Source organism: Pollachius pollachius (genome assembly GCF_949987615.1).
Source record: "Pollachius pollachius genome assembly, chromosome: 19".
NCBI classification, from domain to species: domain Eukaryota; kingdom Metazoa; phylum Chordata; class Actinopteri; order Gadiformes; family Gadidae; genus Pollachius; species Pollachius pollachius.
This window is the reverse complement of record NC_136952.1, coordinates 4,753,224-4,771,549: the sequence shown is the minus strand read 5'-3', so window position 1 is coordinate 4,771,549 and position 18,326 is coordinate 4,753,224. Positions and strand designations below refer to the sequence as shown.

The 18,326-nt window shown below is 48.7% G+C and overlaps 1 protein-coding gene across 1 annotated transcript in view; it reads left to right on the top strand.

Moving 5' to 3' along the window:
• Positions 1-18,326, top strand: part of dnah9 (dynein, axonemal, heavy chain 9) — a gene marked incomplete at both ends in the record, with an annotated part of 145,259 nt that overhangs the window by 13,143 nt on the left and 113,790 nt on the right. Inside the window, 17 exon segments of the mRNA XM_079756784.1 lie at positions 1,170-1,411; positions 1,787-1,922; positions 3,019-3,215; positions 3,726-3,988; positions 4,831-4,992; positions 5,520-5,742; positions 6,319-6,485; positions 7,573-7,716; positions 8,108-8,267; positions 9,038-9,193; positions 11,382-11,514; positions 11,993-12,084; positions 12,512-12,697; positions 14,272-14,402; positions 14,872-14,998; positions 16,262-16,414; positions 17,217-17,342. Of these exon segments, the coding sequence (XP_079612910.1) occupies positions 1,170-1,411; positions 1,787-1,922; positions 3,019-3,215; positions 3,726-3,988; positions 4,831-4,992; positions 5,520-5,742; positions 6,319-6,485; positions 7,573-7,716; positions 8,108-8,267; positions 9,038-9,193; positions 11,382-11,514; positions 11,993-12,084; positions 12,512-12,697; positions 14,272-14,402; positions 14,872-14,998; positions 16,262-16,414; positions 17,217-17,342 (2,798 nt within the window).

Sequence of the window (18,326 nt, the reverse complement as noted above, 5' to 3'; positions counted from 1 at the left end):
GCACGGCTCTGTGTACTTAGATACGCAGGTCTTGGTAGGAGATGGATCCATGTTTTGTGGGTTTGTGTGTCTGTGTGTGTGTTCGTGTGTGTGTGCGTACGTGTGTGTGTGTGTGTGTGTGCGCGTGTGTATGTGTGCACGGTTTCACGTTTCTCAGGAGTACGTCATGGTGCTCAACTAAGATACAGGACCATTTGATAGGGCCTGTTTTTCATTTTACCCAATTGATCCCTTTAACGCACAATGCCTCGGTGTGACAAAGGCACAAAACGCGTCCGCGCTTGATGGATGACTCCAGCGCCAGATGAAAGTTACACACGGTCACCAAAGGTTGCGTCACAGACATATAGAATTTCCCCCCACGTGCAGAATTGACAAATGAGCACCATTTCCCAACATCATTATTACCGATATTACCTTTTATTATGTAATATCAGTGTGTGTGTGTGTGTGACTGAAACCGCTCCCTCACTCTGTCTCTGGAAGAACATTCCAGACCAACACGGCCCCCAAGGGGGGGGGGCCCTGCGCTTCAATATGGCTGTGCGACGGAACAAAGAGAACTCGGGAGATGCTCAATCAAAGGCGTGTCATTAGATCGACACATCGTCAATTAGCCCCTTCCCCCATGAGAGGGCGGCGCGCGACACGGAGACCAGATGAGATGTTGTTGTCGTTTGCTGCGGTGCAAAGCAGCGCTCTTTACCGCATCCTCTGGGTCGCCTGCCTCCCATGAGAGAGAGAGAGAGAGAGAGAGAGAGAGAGAGAGAGAGAGAGAGAGAGAGAGAGAGAGAGAGAGAGAGAGAGAGAGAGAGAGAGAGAGAGAGAGAGAGAGAGAGAGAGAGAGAGAGAGAGAGAGAGAGAGAGAGAGAGAGAGAGAGAGAGAGAGAGAGAATAATGGAGATCTTTTGATTCATCTGACTCACATACCATAACGTGATTATTATTATGTACCTTTGTGTAAACGTATGTGTCATGTTGTAGATTTATAAAGTTCATAGGTTTAGTAGTTCTCCTTCAGAATGTTTTCCTCTCTGATCATGCTCAAACATCTACTCGTCATTTCATAATACCGATATGTCTTCACCTTTCCCCTGCATCCTCCCACGGCCCACCACCACTTCCACCTCCACCACCAACACCTCCTTCACCTCCTCCCCCCCCCCAAGGCATCTGGGAGTACATCCAGGCCGTGAGGGACCGCGTGTGTGACCTGGAGAGCCGTCTCCAGAGGGCCAAGAACAACGTGGAAGAGGTCCAGAACTGCACGCGTTCCTGGGCCTCTCCTATCTTCGGACGGCGGGAGGGCAAGAAGGAGGCGCTGATCAGCCTGGAGGACCGACCCGAGAGGCTGGAGAAGTTCTACGGCCTTGTGCGCTCCTCGGGGGAGAAGATCCACCTCCTGCTCAAGGTGCTGGGGATGTTTAAGCTGATGAAGCTTGGATCTGAGGGGTTCACACCGTGGGCATTGAATGAGTAAAAAGTATGCTTAGATTTAAACCAATTTCAAAAAGTTGATCTCAAATCCATTTACAATTATCTTATTCAAATTGTTTTATGTTTTGTTTGGATTTTTAGTGAGCTTTATATTTGCGAAATCCAATACCTTTGTCTGTGTTGTATGAGCTTTCTAGTTAACTTTCACGGGCATTTAGTTCATGATCCTGTTTCTCTGCGGATGCAGAGTTCTGTGAGTCTATTAACAACGCCGGGGGTCGGTATTGATTCTGTTGCCGACCCCAGTGTTTGTTGTTGAACATTTGGTGACACCCGGTCCTTTCCTCAGAGTAACCGGGAGCTGTTTGGCGCCGACCCGGAGTCGGAGGAGTGGAAGGCGTACGTGGAGTACATGGACGACATGGTCATGGATGGCTTCTTCAGCTGCATCGAGTGCTCCCTCAAGTTCTTCCTGGACAACACAGGTTAGCTAGCCCGAGGCGTTTGAATTGTATTAGAAAAACTAAAAAGTAGCTGACTACACATCTCAGACCTCTGACGGAGGTCTGAGATGTCTGAAGTGAGTGCATGAAGATAGGAAGGTATGTTTGGAGTTATGTTCACTGAAATGTTGATGCTCCAACGATTATGTCGTCGGTGGAGAGGCAGGAGTCACTTACTGTTCGGGCTTGGTTTTTGGTATAATAGCACTCTTTTCCTGTCAGGTCAAACAAGTTTTGTCTTGTTTGTCTTCAAAAACAACGACTATTAAGTTATTGTTAAATTAAAAGTTAACAAAAAGAAGACCGACATTTGTGGCACTAATGCCTGTAGAAAATTTGTGAAGAAGACATTTGTGGAACAAATGAGTGAAACAAGGCATGAATGAAACAACAGAAACCGTTTTGGTCGCTTCACGTATTCAGGGCGATGGAGACACTTGTAGATTGTAGAATACACGGGAGAGCAGAGCTACGAGGTGTAATTATTTGGACAATCATTTTGCCGAATTCAGCACAGGCGCAAGACCTAGCTCAATATAATGGAATTATATTTTGTCTTATAGCTCATCGTTTATTAAGTAATTACGTTTTAATTCAATCACATTACTTCATCAGAGCCTAATAAGTCTTTTTTACGGGGCGATCCCGGAGAGAACGAGAGAACTGTTTTTTGGACGAATTCGATTAAAGACTGACTCTGACTCAAAAGTCACTGGTTCACTGATGACACAATCTCCCAATAACTTCCCTCATAACTCAAGAGTACACTGCTACAAACACAGTCTCACAGCTGAACACGACAGTTTGTTAATTAGTCATGATGTAGTGCTCGATGAAACATTTTGACCACATAAAAAATATATTCATCATAAATAATTAACAGAGCCATTAAGAGGCAGCATTGCAATTTGCTGACCAAAAATGTTACAATAAAACCAGACTCGTTTAGAGGAATTACAAATCATTATTGGTGAAGTGACCCAGTCCCATCTAGGACCATCATCTACTTCATCATCTTCGTCATCATCACCATCATCATCATCATCATCTAAATCTCCTCCTCCTCCTCGTTCTGCAGACGAGAGGGCCGTTGCGGGCCCTCTGTTTGAGGCCCTGCTGGAACTCAGGGTGCCCGACATGGTGTTCAGCCCGTCTCTGGAGCTGGGGTCCGGGGACGGCTTCTATGAGCTGGTGGAGGGGCTGGTCAACGACGTGTACAAGACCTCCGCCCTGATCGCCCGCCTCGCCCAGCACTCCGCCCTCCCTCACTACCAGGTGGGTGACCCCAGCCCCACTCCTACTGTTGACGCCATCTGATGCTAGGCTATGCTACGCTGTTATACTGTGATGCTATGCTGTGACTCTTCTCTCATAGATGCTATGCCACGCGGCGTTATGTCAAACTGTTATGCTACGCCGCTACTCTACTCTCTTAGATGCTATGCTTCGCTATGCTACATTCACCTGTATTGCTATGCTGTCTCTCTACTCTCATAGACGCTATGCTATACATTAAACCATAACGCTATGCCGTCCGTCTACGCTCTTAGATGCTATGCTACGCCACGCTACAGTCACCTGTAATGCTACGCCGTCCCTCCGCTCTCAATGATGCTATGCTAAGCTAGGCTACATTAAACCGTAATGCTATGCCGTCCGTCTACTCTCTTAGCTGCTACGCCACGCTACAGTCACCTGTAATGCTACGCCGTCCCTCCGCTCTCGATGATGCTATGCTAAGCTAGGCTACATTAAGCCGTGTCCCTCGACCCTCTCCCCTCGCAGGCGGACATGGAGGACATGGCCGACCTGACGGACATGCGCCAGCTGCTGACGGAGCGCGTCCAGAACGTCATGGTGACCTGCTGCGAGTTCCGCAACTCCCTGGACACCTACGCCTACCTGTACGTGGACGACAGGAAGGAGTTCATGAGGCACTTCCTGTTGTACGGCTTCGCCAACAGCTCCCTGGACGCCGAGGGCCGCTCCGCCGAGGGGCTCCCGGAGACCCCCCCCACGCTGGACAGCTTCAAGGAGCAGGTGGACAGGTGCGGAGGAAGTGTGTGTGTGTGTGTGTGTGTGTGTGTGTGTGTGTGTGTGTGTGTGTGTGTGTGTGTGTGTGTGTGTGTGTGTGTGTGTCTTTGTGGTCTTTTTATACACTTTTTAATGCAACACTCTTATTCTCTCTTCCAATTATTTCTGATAGCTTAATTATGTCAGAATGATTTTTTTGCTGCTGTTTTGCACCTTTGAAGCAATTGTACAATTGACTTCAACAATATCCTGTAGAAATCCTACCGCTTGTTTGCACTGTAAATAGAATCGTATGATTATGAAGATTCCTGATGAAATACAGTGACATATTACACCACTGCTAATGGAGAAACGACCTAGATGTTAAATAAGTGTCCGTTGACAGAGCTCAAACGGTTCTCCCCTAATCTAAGTATCAGCATTCTGTCTCTAATTGGCCGCTTTATGCTCACACCTCAACCGTACGTCACCGTCCTTCACCTCGTCTACATTATTCACCTCCACGCTTGTCCTGCATGGTCTTCCACCTCAGAAGCGTAACCTTTATCTTCTGCCTCAGCACTCCTGCATCATTAAAAGGGCATCCCACTCCCTCTCATCAGCGCCCCCCTTCCTCAAGGTCCTCTCTGTATCTCCCTCTAGATCCGCTCCCTGGGTTTTTACGGGCTCATTTGAGGGCTAAAGGCTAAGCAGCGTGTTGTCAAATCTCATTTCTATGTGGTTGCAGTAAAAGCCCTCGGGGGACTGTGATTGTGATTAATGGGCTTTTGTGAATTAACTGCACCTGCCTGCCTGCCTGCCTGCCTGCCTGCTGGCGGGGGCCTGAGCACCTCTGTTCCCTGTCTGGTGTCACCAGGTACGAGCGGATCTACGAGGAGGTGCAGGCGCTGGTTCCCGTGTGCGTGTTCCAGGGCTGGATGAGGGTGGACGCCCGCGGGCTGAAGAGCGCCCTGCTCAACGCGATCAAGAAGTGGAGCTTCATGTTCAAGCAGCACCTCATCGACCACGTCACCAGCAGGTACGCCGGGCTGGGGAACCCCCGCACGCTCCTTCTGGAGGGATGGGAGCAGCGGTTTGGGTTGAATGTAGTCCCGCATGAGTGTTTGCTTCGTTAGAGGGGTGGGTGAGAGACACAGTTTGATTGTTGAGTTCGACAGAACACGTTGACTTCTGAACCGTGGTTTAAGAGGAACTCTCTTGTTCAACATTTCACTCTTGAATCACCAAATGATCTTGATATTTAATACAGCGATATAGTATGCATATAAGTATGTTGGAATATTCAACATCGTGAGCTCAAAGACACACATTCTGACCCAATTCACTACCTCACGGTGGTCCGGATTAACGAGCCAGACTAAAACGTATTTACATTAAATATTCAGGTAAAGCAACCCCAAAAAAGTATTAACTCAAACTACATGTACCCTGAGTAATGTGCTTGAAATCGCGCTCAATCACAGTTCCCGGACCCCCCCAAAAGAAAATCAATCGCATCTTCTGATGTAGCGCTGAGTAACTGACGGGGTGCTACGTCCGGTGCAGTCTCTCAGACCTGCAGGACTTTGTCAGCGTGACCCGGGCGGGGCTGGGCCAGCCGGTGGAGGAGGGCGACCACGGTAGCCTGGTGGGGGTCATGGGTCACCTGCTGGCGGTCAAAGAGAAGCAGGCCACGGCGGACGCCATGTTTGAGCCGCTGCAGCAGACCATCGCGCTGCTGAAGGTGTACGAGCAGGAGCTGCCCGACGTGGTGTACAAGCAGCTGGAGGTAAGGCCTCCACTGACAGCTGGAGGTTAGGTTTGGGATGGTTTTAAACATGCAGCGGCATATTCTTCCAGCGGAATGGTCTGCATTAAAGTTGTGTTACGAGTTGAATAATTTAACGCCTGTGAAGTGAACAGGGAAGAAGACTGCTGGCTTCTGATATGTATACTGATGGCAATGTGATGTACTGTGTTACCGTGTTAAACATCTCTTGTTCTTGTGTAGATGAAAAAAGGGTCGACAAATTCATGGAACTTTGGACCTTTTTTATGTTACCGTCTGTTTATCTGTTTATCATTTGTAGCATTTTACGTCATTCCATTGTTATTGCTCCACCACTTAACTAATTGAAAAATAAAATCAAAATTCCCCTACAATTAACATGCATGCGTTTCTCCTCTGATCCGTCATCTGGGCTTCACTCCATGGTTTAGCATTTTCTCCCTGTGCTTTGGTCCTTATCATCAGGCCTGCCACTCAAATCTGCGTCCCCCTCCTCCCACCTGTCCGCCCGTCCATCCATCACCCCCCCACATCCCCTCTGACTCCTCTCGTTTGTCTCTGTGTGTGTTTCTGCAGGAGCTGCCGGAGAAGTGGATCAATGTAAAGAAGCACGCGGTGGCGGTCAAACAGCAGATGGCGCCGATGCAGGCCAGTGAGGTGGCCGGCCTGCGCAGGAAGTGCGCGTCCTTTGACGTGGAGCAGCACTCCTTCCGCGAGGACTTCCGCAAGAACGGCCCCTTCAGGTGGGTCCAATTGCATTGAATTGAGCAAGTAAATTCAAGAGATTTCAATTCACTTCATCACAAGACGACAAAACCGAACAGTGGAAGACGACACATAACTCAACACAGATATGACACAACAAATGTAACTATATAAAGTGCAGTGAAGGGACATTTTGAGGATTGAATAAGGTGTTGTGTGCAACCTTATTGCAGTGGGGATGCATTTAGAATAAAATTGCAAACAGATTTTGAAGACCGGATGTGCCTTCTGTTAATTTGCTCGTGTTGGTTTTTTGCAAATCGTTTCCGATACGCAGTTCCTTCGCTTAGTCTCAGTCACCGTAGCTACCCTCTCTGCACTTGACGCGGCCATCTGCTGAAGGACAGGATGTGTAAATGTCACCATCCTCTTCGCATCAGTCGACAGCACGTTATCGTCTGAAGGCCCGTCGCGTCAGTCACACGGCTAATTGAATCTCGCCGACGCGGTAATTAATTCATAGGTGCAGGGATGCGTTGTCATAATGCTAAATTGTCGTATTAGTTGTGTGCATAATTGGTCTCTTAATAACGGGGCGATTATTTTCTCATTAATGTCCTGGAAGTCACCGCTAATCGTCGCGGCGTGCGAGTGTAGCGGTTAGCGGTGGGGCCGCAGTGACGTCGGGGCCCGGGAATGCAGGGCTTACGATTAATCAGCCATTACGGCCCGTCGCCGGCGGGCTGGGCCTCCTGTATATTACGTCTGCGGGAAAGTGCTGCTTCTCTGAGGTGAAATATCGATGTGGAATTGTGTGTGTATATAGCGGAGTCTCTGTACGCAGGTGCAAGTGGCTTTATGGTGTCCACGCAGACACACACATGCAGACACACACAAACACAGACGCATATATGAAGAAACACACACAAACGTACACACGCACCCAGAGATTTTCACGCACGCATGCACACACACACAGGCACCCATACCAACACACACCAAAACACAAGACGCACACGCAAGCGCGCGCAGCCACACAGTTTGAATAGTGGCTACGGTAGCTACAGTTTGTACCTTGCATATCTCAGTGCATTCATTTGGGGCCACGCGCACACGCTGCTGCAGGTTCGACAGCGAGAACCCGTACAAGATGCTGGACACTTGGGACGAGCAGATCGGGGAGCGGGAGGCGGTGATGTCGTCCCTGGTGGAGGCGGCCAGTCTGTTCGAGGTCAGCGTTCCCGACTACAAGCAGCTCCGCCAGTGCAGGTGAGCCCACCAGATGCGCCCCCCCCCCCCCCCCCCCCCCCCCCCCCCCCCCGCGCAGACAGAACTCCAATCAGACTAGTCCTTATGTTAGGCTTCATGTTTGGATAGAGAGTGGGTGAGGAGTTCAACTTTCCCTGTTATATTAAAATGTTAAATCATTAGAAGTGTATGAGCATGCATCACACTTTATGGCCGGTACTTTGCGATCCATACAGTACGAGTCATTTTCCAGTTTGTATCAATTTCATGTCACGACCCTAACAAAATAGGCGTCATTTTAAATCCACAAAAATCAACACAAAAGTCGATCAGTAATTCAAACTCTAAAACACTTTTGTCTGTTTCATGCGTTTGCCGTCTGTCTGTGTTTTCCCCACGCCGCCCCCTGCAGGCGGGAGGTGGTTATGCTGAAGGATCTGTGGGACCTGAAAACGGTGGTGGACTCCAGCATCACGGGCTGGAGGACCACCCCCTGGATGGACATCCAGGTGGAGGACATGGAGATGCAGTGCAAGCGCTACGCCAAGGAGATCCGCTGCCTGGACAAGGAGGTACGGATTCACGTCTGGTGTATATTGAACGGGCGCAGACGGAGTTCATAGCCACCGGTGTGGCCGTCACATAGAACATAAATGCGCTGTGAGATCTATTAGTTGAGTTTAATAGAAATTTCATCGCCATCCGTCAGCAACAGGTGAATAAAATGCCAGTGAGAACATCCGTTCGACTGCCCCGCACTCTGTGTGTGAGTGTTTACATTTCAGACCACTCCCGGCTCAATTCTGATCAATCAGGGCATCTCTTCCCTGATACGTTCGGGGAATCCAATTTGCCAGTCCTTCACTGGTGCATGAGACACTCTTCAAGGCTGGAGAAACGTGGGGAGGGACAGAGGCAGCAGAGAAGGAAGGGATGTTGTGGTTGTCTGGGATGATGTAAAAACGTTGCTCTCATCGCCTCTTTTCCTTCAGGGATTATCTTTCATATATATATATAATTATTCGCAATCCCAAATGCTTTAAAGTTGTATTCACTGCAATCAGAGATACTATTCAAGTCTGTTTATTCAATAACAGAACGGCACCGATGCTTGTTATTTTTGTGTCTGCTGGGGCTTTCTCTGAAGAAGCGTCGCCGCGGAAAGCAAGAGATACATGCTGTACATGTACAAGTTCCATCCAGACTTGTAGTCTGGTCCTCCAACAGCGGGTTGAAGTGGGTGTAGTGGGTTCGCCCTCCTCTCTGCGCTCTCATGTAGAGCCCCTGGTACCTCAGCACTGACCCCCCCCCCCCCGGCTGGGCCCGTTGTCTCTCCCTGCAGTCGAGGGCGTGGGACGCCTTCACGGGGCTGGACGCCACGGTCAAGGACCTCCTGACCTCTCTGCGCGTGGTGGCGGAGCTCCAGAACCCGTCTGTACGCGCCCGCCACTGGCGGCAGTTGATGGACGCCACGGGAGTGCAGTTCACCATGAACCAGGTGACGCTCACTGGTCACTGTCTGCCACAAACATCTACATTCACATTTAGGGTGTTTAGCGGACGCTTTTATCCGTCTGTTAGTCACTCAGCAAGTTAGACACACACGAAATTTGCTCTCAGGACCAGCAAAATGGCAGGTTAGCATATGATTAAAAAAAATAGGTCATGAATATAGAAAACGTTTTACAGTTAGTACATTTGTCAGAAGAAAGAGAAACATTATATGGCTGTCGGTACAGTACGGATGTTCATAGAACCAAGTGCCAAGCACCAACAATTGTAAGGTTAACCCATTCCCCGTGTACAACAAAAATAGCTAGGACAAGATGCTACGCGATGCTAAGTACTATTTTTAAGTGCATGGACGTCCAACATACAATAAGTGCTTATATTAACTGCCAAGACGTACAACATATAATAGGTGCGTAAGTTAAGTGCCAAGGACATACAACATCCAGTAAATGTGAATATTCTGCACAAACAAAGCAGAACAATGTAGAACAATAGATAACACAACGGCACCTCAGGCTGGTTTATTCCACTTCTACCACAGTTACTAACGATGATTAGATATGAGTTACTTTCATCTATAATTGTTTTTTATAGACTTTCATCTGTGGAAATTAAAATATTCTTAGCGCGACGCTTTGAGCATATTGTTTTTTGCGTTTTTAAGGAAACATTTGGGCGATATCTGCGTTTGCCTGTTGTTGTTAATGTTGGATTTGTAGCGCATTCATTCTGAGCTATTCAAATTTGTTTCAACCAATGCGTCTATCCTTCGACAACATTCTCCCGTTGTTGAAGGATAGTGCTCTTTGAATGTTATCAACCAATCAGGATCAAGTATTCAGCAATGCTGTGGTATGCAATACAATACAACAGAACTCAACCAAACATAAAAAAGTACAAAACAATGCAATCCAACACTAAACAGTTCTGAATCTGAGAAATCTGAGGAGATATCATCCCACATTACCCTTCTGGGAGTCGGATAACCACTTTGATGCAACGTTTGGTGGTTGTGAGCTGTAAACGTCCTTTTATGACGGCCTAACTTGATTTCTCTTGATGTGTTGCCCTCTATTTGCAGTAACGGCTCCAGACGGTAGAAATAAACACTGTTTGTGTTTCTCTCTTTTTTTTCCTTCCCAAGCTCTTAATTACGTGCTAACTCTGTTGTCCTCCCGCCCCGATCAGCATGCATCATCTCCCGGCCTTGCTCTGCCCTGCAAACACCCTCACAGGGAAGGGGAAATGATTATTGCACTCTGCTATTAGGCCCACAAACAAACATGTTTTGAAGGCTAAATTGCCAAGCATGCTGGGTTTCAATATCCCTATTCTTTTTCTCCCTACCCGGAATTGGATTTCATCAGCGGGGCCGTTTAGTAACACCGGGTTTGCGGCTGCTTATAAAAAGAGAGCAAAGTGGGGGAACAGGCCATGTGTGAAGGAGGTTGTCAAGATCAAGAGAAATGGGCTGAGATCGCCTCTCTCTCTGCCTGTAGACTGACCCATTAACCCTGGTGGATGACAGGCAGAGAGAGGGAGAGGTGTTCAAAGATGCGATCAACTCAGTGCTTTGTAAACACTGTGAGCCACCAGGAAACAAACATGCAGAGAGCTGGCAGCGCAGTGGAACACAGTCTGTACAGGAAAAGCTCCTTAAACAGGCACTACAATAATCATAACCAAACATAACAAATCCTAACCAAAACTAATAACACTGTGCATATTACGAGGATATATCAGTGTCTATGAGGCACCACAATATGCAGGAGCTCACTTAATCCGTGTGGAGGATATGCGGTTGCTAATTAGCATACAGTTAACAAACTGTTTGCTTCGGGATTAATTTAGTACTCTGTAGCTGCATCTGAATCTATTAGAAGGATTTTACATTAAAGCACACACATTCCGAGTCTCCATCTTAATCCTAACCTATATCTTCTAATCTTTGGTGAAGAAGTACTGAGAAGAGTGTCCCCGAGTTCTTTCCTTGAACTTTTATGAGTGACATGGGTCTAGTAACGTAGGCTGCGTGTGTGTGTGTGTTTGTGTGTGTGTGTGTGTATGTGTGTGTACTAAATGACCAAGACTAAGCAGCAACGGGATGTGTGTGTGTTTGTGTGTGTGCCCGTGTGTGTTTGTGTGCGCGTGTGTGTGTGTGTGTGTGTGAGCAGGAGACCACCCTGGCTGAGTTGCTGCAGCTGAACCTCCACTGCTTCGAGGAGGAGGTGAGGGGCATCGTGGACAAGGCGTCCAAGGAGATGGGCATGGAGAAGGTGTTGGCGGAGCTCAACGACACCTGGACAGGTGAGGGACCTCGAAGGGCCGTTTTTAAAGGTGAATCGGTGGATCGGGGGATCCACCGATTCGGGGGATCTGCGTTCTCAATGGAGAACGCAGATCCCAGATCAGGCATCTCAGTGATCTGACTTTGTTGCCCAAATGGAGTTTCATATTTCTGTTCACAACACCCCTTTGAAGGAAGCAGTACTCTGATGTTCATTGTTGATGTGCGATATGTAACCACGCATTTCTTTCAACGTTATGTTGTTAAAATCCATAAACCCATGTGATGAGATGTATCACGTTCTTGTATCAAGTCTGCAGCCATGTTGTGTATGTTTCGGCTGACGTTCCTAGTCGGATTAGTGTTCCCAACCGTCAGGATGGCTTGGCAACTCGGTCATCTTTTCTGCGACCGCTTCACCTTCACCCTGCTCCTCATGTTCCTCCTCTTGTCCGCTATGAACCGGTCCTGTTCAAAACACTCCTCCCCACCCGCTAGGCATGCAGTTCCAGTACGAGTCCCACCACCGGACCCAGCTGCCTCTGCTTCTCCCAGACGAGGCCCTCATAGAGACCCTGGAGGACAACCAGGTCAGCCCTCAGCCGTAGATGGGCCCCTGGGCCTGAAACACACTGGCCCCTGGGTCCGAGCCATGGGTCTGAGACACAACGGCCCCAGGACCATCTACCAGCCCTCGCTCAAAAGTGGTCCTTATCAGTGCTCGAACAAGAGGAGAAAGGCTTTTATTACTTAACACCGTGTTTGATTATTTATTTGATCAACTAAAACACCTCAAAATACACAAGCTGTCATCGCCGTCGTCATCTTGACAGAGTTTTTTTTTTAACAAATGAGTTAAACAAACGTGCAGTCTTGATCATGTTTTTTTTCTAGATTCTGAATCCTCCAGTGTTGATTAAGCAAATTTTCAGCGCCGAGCTCTTCAGCGAGTTGAAACTCCGACTGTCCCTCCGGGCATGGCCCCTACCTGAACCCCTTGTGGTGGACCCCCTGCAGGTGCAGCTCCAGAACCTCATGTCCTCCAAGTACATCGACCACTTCCTGGAGGAGGTGTCAGCCTGGCAGCGCAAGCTGTCCGTGGCCGACTCCGTCATCTCCATCTGGTTCGAGGTGCAGCGCAACTGGACCCACCTGGAGAGCATCTTCATCGGCTCGGAGGACATCCGCTCACAGCTGCCTGAGGTCCCGCTGAGACACGCACACACATGGGCTCACACACACACGCACGCACGCACGCACACACGCACACACACAGACATGAGCTCACACACCCACTCACTCACTCACTCACCCACTAACACCCTCACTCATTCACTCACACTTACTCACTGACTCACTGACTCACTCACTCACTCACTCACTCACACCCTCACTCAGTTACACCCTCACTCACTCACTCACTTACACCCTCACTCACTCACACTTACTCACCAACTAACACTGACTCACTCACACACTCACACACACACACACACAGACACACACACACACTTAAAGGTTTACACACCCTCACACACACACAAACATGATAGGTCAATTCATCGATTAGTGGATTGACCAAGAAATGTACACACAATTCCGTTAATAGATTTGATGTTTAGGTAATTTATCTAGCACGCACACAGATAGTTAGCTGCTTAATGTTTTAGAAATTCTTATATTTGGTTCAGAATGCTTTAACATTTCTTGGCTGCTCGTCAAATACTTCAAGCTGATTTACTACATCCCTTTGCACCCTAGTAACTTGTGATTAACTTTGAATGCATTACTATTAATCAGCCCATTAGTTACCACACGCAGACCTGAGCAACAGGGAAATGCATAAACTACACACATACATACATGCATACATACACACATACATTCAATTCCATTTTATTTGTATAGCCCTTAATCACCATTCCAGTCTCAAAGGGCTCAACAGGCCAAATATTTATGACACCCCCCTTTACCCAAGCCCCCACAAAGGCAAGAAAAAACTCCCTTGAATTAGCAAGGAAGAAATCTTGAGAAGAAACGCATAGTAGGGGATCCCTTCTTCCAGGGATGGTCAGGAGTGCAATGGGTGTCATAATTGACATACAGGTGAATACATGCACATCATATAAAATTGGTGATGTGGTGCTGGCCGGTTAACCATGAGGAGAGTCCAGGCATCCAGTCCAATCACCGCAACACGCTAGAACAGACAGAGAATAGTGAATTAATACAGTGAATAGTGAATACATACAGTGCAGGACTTCAACCCAGATGTTGGCTATCAAGCCTCTCTGATTCTCTCCCCGAATCACTCATTCTCCCTCTCCATCTCCCTCCCTCCCCCTCCCTCCTTCCAATTCTCGCTCTCCCTTTCTACCTCCCTCGCTTTTTCCCTTTCCCCCTCCCTCCCTCCCTCCCTCCCTCTCTCTTTCCTCTCTCTCCCTACCTCGCTCTTCCTTCCTCCCTCCCTCGCTCCTTCTCTCTCTCCCTTTCTTCCTCCCTCTCTCCCTCCCCCCCCTCCCTTTCTCCCTCTTCCCCTCTCTCTCTCTCCCTCCCTCGCTCTTCCTTCCTCCCTCCCTCCCTCCCTCGCTCCTTCCCCCTTTCCCTTTCTTCCTCCCTCTCCCCCCCCCTTCCTTTCTCCCTCTTCCCCTCTCTCTCTCTCTCTCTCTCTCTCTCTCTCTCTCTCTCTCTCTCTCTCTCTCTCTCTCTCTCTCTCTCTCTCTCTCCCTTTTCCCCCTCCCTCCCCTGGCATGGCTTCCAAACCGACTCCCCTCCAGGACTCCAAGCGTTTCGACGGGATTGATACTGATTTCAAAGAGCTGGCGACCGACGGCCACAAAACCCCCAACGTGGTGGAGGCCACCAATAAGGCGGGGCTGTTCAGCACGCTGGAGGACATCCAGACCAGGTGATCCTCAGGCCCCATCCGTGTGTGTGCGTGTGCATGCATGTTTTTCCTCTGTCAATCTATTAGAGTGGGTGCAATTAGATTGCTTGGGCTGCATCCATTTGGACCTGCGTGACACTTATTGGCCGACTTGGATGCATGCGGGCAGGCGGCCATGAACGCACCTACACGTGCACACACGAAAATGTATACACACGTGCACACTCACACATGCATATGCACACATATGCATACACAGGCGTGTCTGTTGTTGTGTTGTGTGTTATTGTGTGTGTGTGTCTGTGTGTGTGTGTGTGCCCTCACACAAATACATGCTTCCAGACCTGCAGAGACATAGACGTGCACCTTTGAAAACTATTATATAACACACACACACAAGCGCACACACACACACACACACACACACACACACACACACACACACACACACACACACACCTGATTGCTGAGAGCATGTGTTGTGGTGCAGGCTGTCTCTGTGTGAGAAGGCTCTGGCTGAGTACCTTGACACAAAGCGCCTGGCCTTCCCCCGCTTCTACTTCATCTCCTCGGCCGACCTGCTGGACATCCTGTCCAACGGAACCAACCCTCAGCAGGTCAGAGCGTAGACATACTAACCAACCCACCCACGACTTACTAACCAACACACACACAACCTACTAACCACCCAACACATAACTTACTAACCAACACACACACAACCTACTAACCACCCAACACATAACTTACTAACCAACACACACACAACCTACTAACCACCCAACACATAACTTACTTACCAACACACACACAACCTACTAACCACCCAACACATAACTTACTAACCAACACACACACAACCTACTAACCACCCAACACATAACTTACTAACCAACACACACACAACCTACTAACCACCCAACACATAACTTACTAACCAACACACACACAACCTACTAACCACCCAACACATAACTTACTAACCAACACACACACAACCTACTAACCGCCCAACACATAACTTACTAACCAACACACACACAACCTACTAACCACCCAACACATAACTTACTAACCAACACACACACAACCTAGCAACCCACCCACAGCAGGTCAGAACATAACCTACTAACCAACCCACAGCAGGTCAGATCATAGACATACTAACCCAACCACACATAACCTACTAACCAACCCACAACTGGTCAGAACAGAGTCTTACTAAAACAATACCAATCCACTGGCTGGCTACTGGCTGTGGACTGTGATTAATGTTGCTATTGGATCTTTTAGTCTGTATCTTATGCACCTATCCCATAATGTCTTATTGTACATTCTGTATTTATGTATCAGTCTGTCATTCTGATAATGTACTCCTTGTGTTTATTTATTTGACTTTAGGTCACTATCTTTAGGCCTGTTCAGAGGGCCTCACTGAAAAATAGATTAAATTTAGCTTCTGTTGAAATAAATGTTGTTGAGGATAACCGACAACTGAGCCACTGTAACACTGCATCGGAATGCAGTTTTTTTTTTTGTCTCTGCTATTCCCCACATTGTCCACAGGGGGGCACTGTTGTACATGCGTTGGCTGCAATGCCGCCAGTGCATAGGACCTTGGTCGATACAAGTCATCTCTTATTCCACATTAAATAAAGGACTCTTGTGTTTTAACTAAAGCACTGTGAGCACAATGAGGCAAACATGGCCACAGAGCCCACCTTGCCTCCCACGTGTCGGTGAAAATCAATGATAAAATGTTAAAATATGTAATGACTTCCGGCTGCATTATGTGTGCGTGTGTGTGTGTGTGTGTGTGTGTGTGTGTGTGTGTGTGTGTGTGTGTGTGTGTGTGTGTGTACGTGCGTGCTCGTGCTCAGGTCCAGAAGCATCTGTCCAAGCTGTTTGACAACATGGCCAAGATGTGCTTTGAGGAGGACAGCGAGGGGAACTCCACCAACACGGGGCTGGGCATGTACAGCCATGAGGACGAATACGTGCCCTTCAACAAGAGCTGTGACTGCAACGGAGCGGTAGGGCCGGGGCTGATAGGGTGAACACTACTGAGGCGGGACACAAGGCAACCAGGTCGTTTTTTCCATCCCCATCTTTGTGCCAGAAACGTGCCCCGATAATGGCCGCACCACACAAAGAGAAGTGGCGGGAAAACGGCTCCCCGTGCCGCCTCATTGGTCCAATAAAGATTAAAATCACTCGTCGATATTACTCGGTGAGATAATTCACAGCGACGTTTGCCCGAATATGGCCACCGTTGCCGCGGCGCGTGGCCCTCCGCTTTTAAACGGAAGCGGAGGAATAATTCAAAGCGACAAATGAAATTGAGTCGGCGGCGGGCCCTCCAGGCTGATGAGTATCCCGTCGCACACATTTCCCATTACGGCCGCCGCGTGCGTACCTTCCTCAGTCCTGCTTCAGCTCTAATGCTTATTAATGACCTCATTAGCTCCCATTGATAACACACAGGCAGCGCGAGGGGGGGCCGTGTGGGGGGGGGAGGAAAAAGGGGGAGAGGGAAGCAGGGAGGAAAAGGGGTGAGAGAGGGGGAGAGGGAGGCTTTGAGGAAAAGGGGGAGAGGGAGGCTTTGAGGAAAAGGGGGAGAGGGAAGCAGGGAGAAAAAGGGGGAGAGGGGGGGGCAGAGGAAAAGGGGGAGAGGGAGGGGGGGGGGAGGAAGGGGGTGAGGGTGGCAGGGGGGACAGGTTCGGTTCAGGGGACTTACGGACACTATTTCCTCCTCACCCCCTCTCCTTGTTCTTCTTCCGTCTCCCGCTGCGTGTGTGTGTGTGTGTGTGTGTGTGTGTGTTCGTGACGGTGCAGGTGGAGGCCTGGTTGAACCGCGTGCTGGAGAGCATGCGCTCCACAGTGCGCCACGAGATGACGGAGGCGGTGGCGGCCTACGAGGACAAACCCCGGGAGCAGTGGCTGTTTGACTACCCGGCGCAGGTACACACACGCACAGAAGCACGCACGCATACACACACACACACACACACGCACACACCTAGCACGCTAGAGCTGGAGTCCATTCATAGCAATGCGGATCTCTGTGCCACATACAGTATTAAATCGCACATATTCATTAAGAAGGTGATTCCACGACTTTTATAGAAGTTTACACACGAGTGCACGACTTTACATTCGGCACGAAAACTTTCCCGGCCTTATCTTTTGCAGATTTTAGTCTGCCGAGCTATCACCTCATCTGTATTCTTAAAGGGGTGATATGCCACCAGCTGTGAGTGTGATTAGCCATTACAAGCCGTTGGAGAATCTGCCCTTTCGTGTGTTTTAGTGATCACAATGGGGTGTGTCCACCTAGATGTATGATGGATAGATCAGCGACATTTGCGAAATTCCACTTGGTAGGCTGGTAGACTGATCTATCCAGTGTACATCTAGGTTGGACACAGGAAAAGGCAGATTTTCAAACGGCTTGTAATGGCTAATCACACTCACACCTGGTGGCCTAATATCACCCCTTTTATGTTCTCGCTATGAAACTTTCACCGACATCATAACACATTGGTTGAAGTGATTGTGGCATAGGTGAATTGGTTGTGGTGTAGGTGCAGATTAGTGTCCATGTAAAAACAGTGCCACATGAAATTACTCACGCATTTGTGTGTGGCACTGGTGTGAATTGACTTGAAACTGTTTAAATACTCATTCTGGTTTGTCAGGCTTTTCAAATTAGAGCCAGGTGATGTTTTTATGTTTTGGCATCATTTGGCAGCGATTTGTGAAAAACTGCACCTGTGATCACTCTGAGCTCGGGCACGTCTGCTTTGAACTACACGTGTGTGTGTGTGTGTGTGTGTGTGTGTGTGTGTGTGTGTGTGTGTGTGTGCTTTTGTGTGTGTGTGTGTGTGTGGGTGCAAGCGTTTCTGTGCTTGTGTGTGTGCAAGCGTGTGTTTGTGTGCACGCATG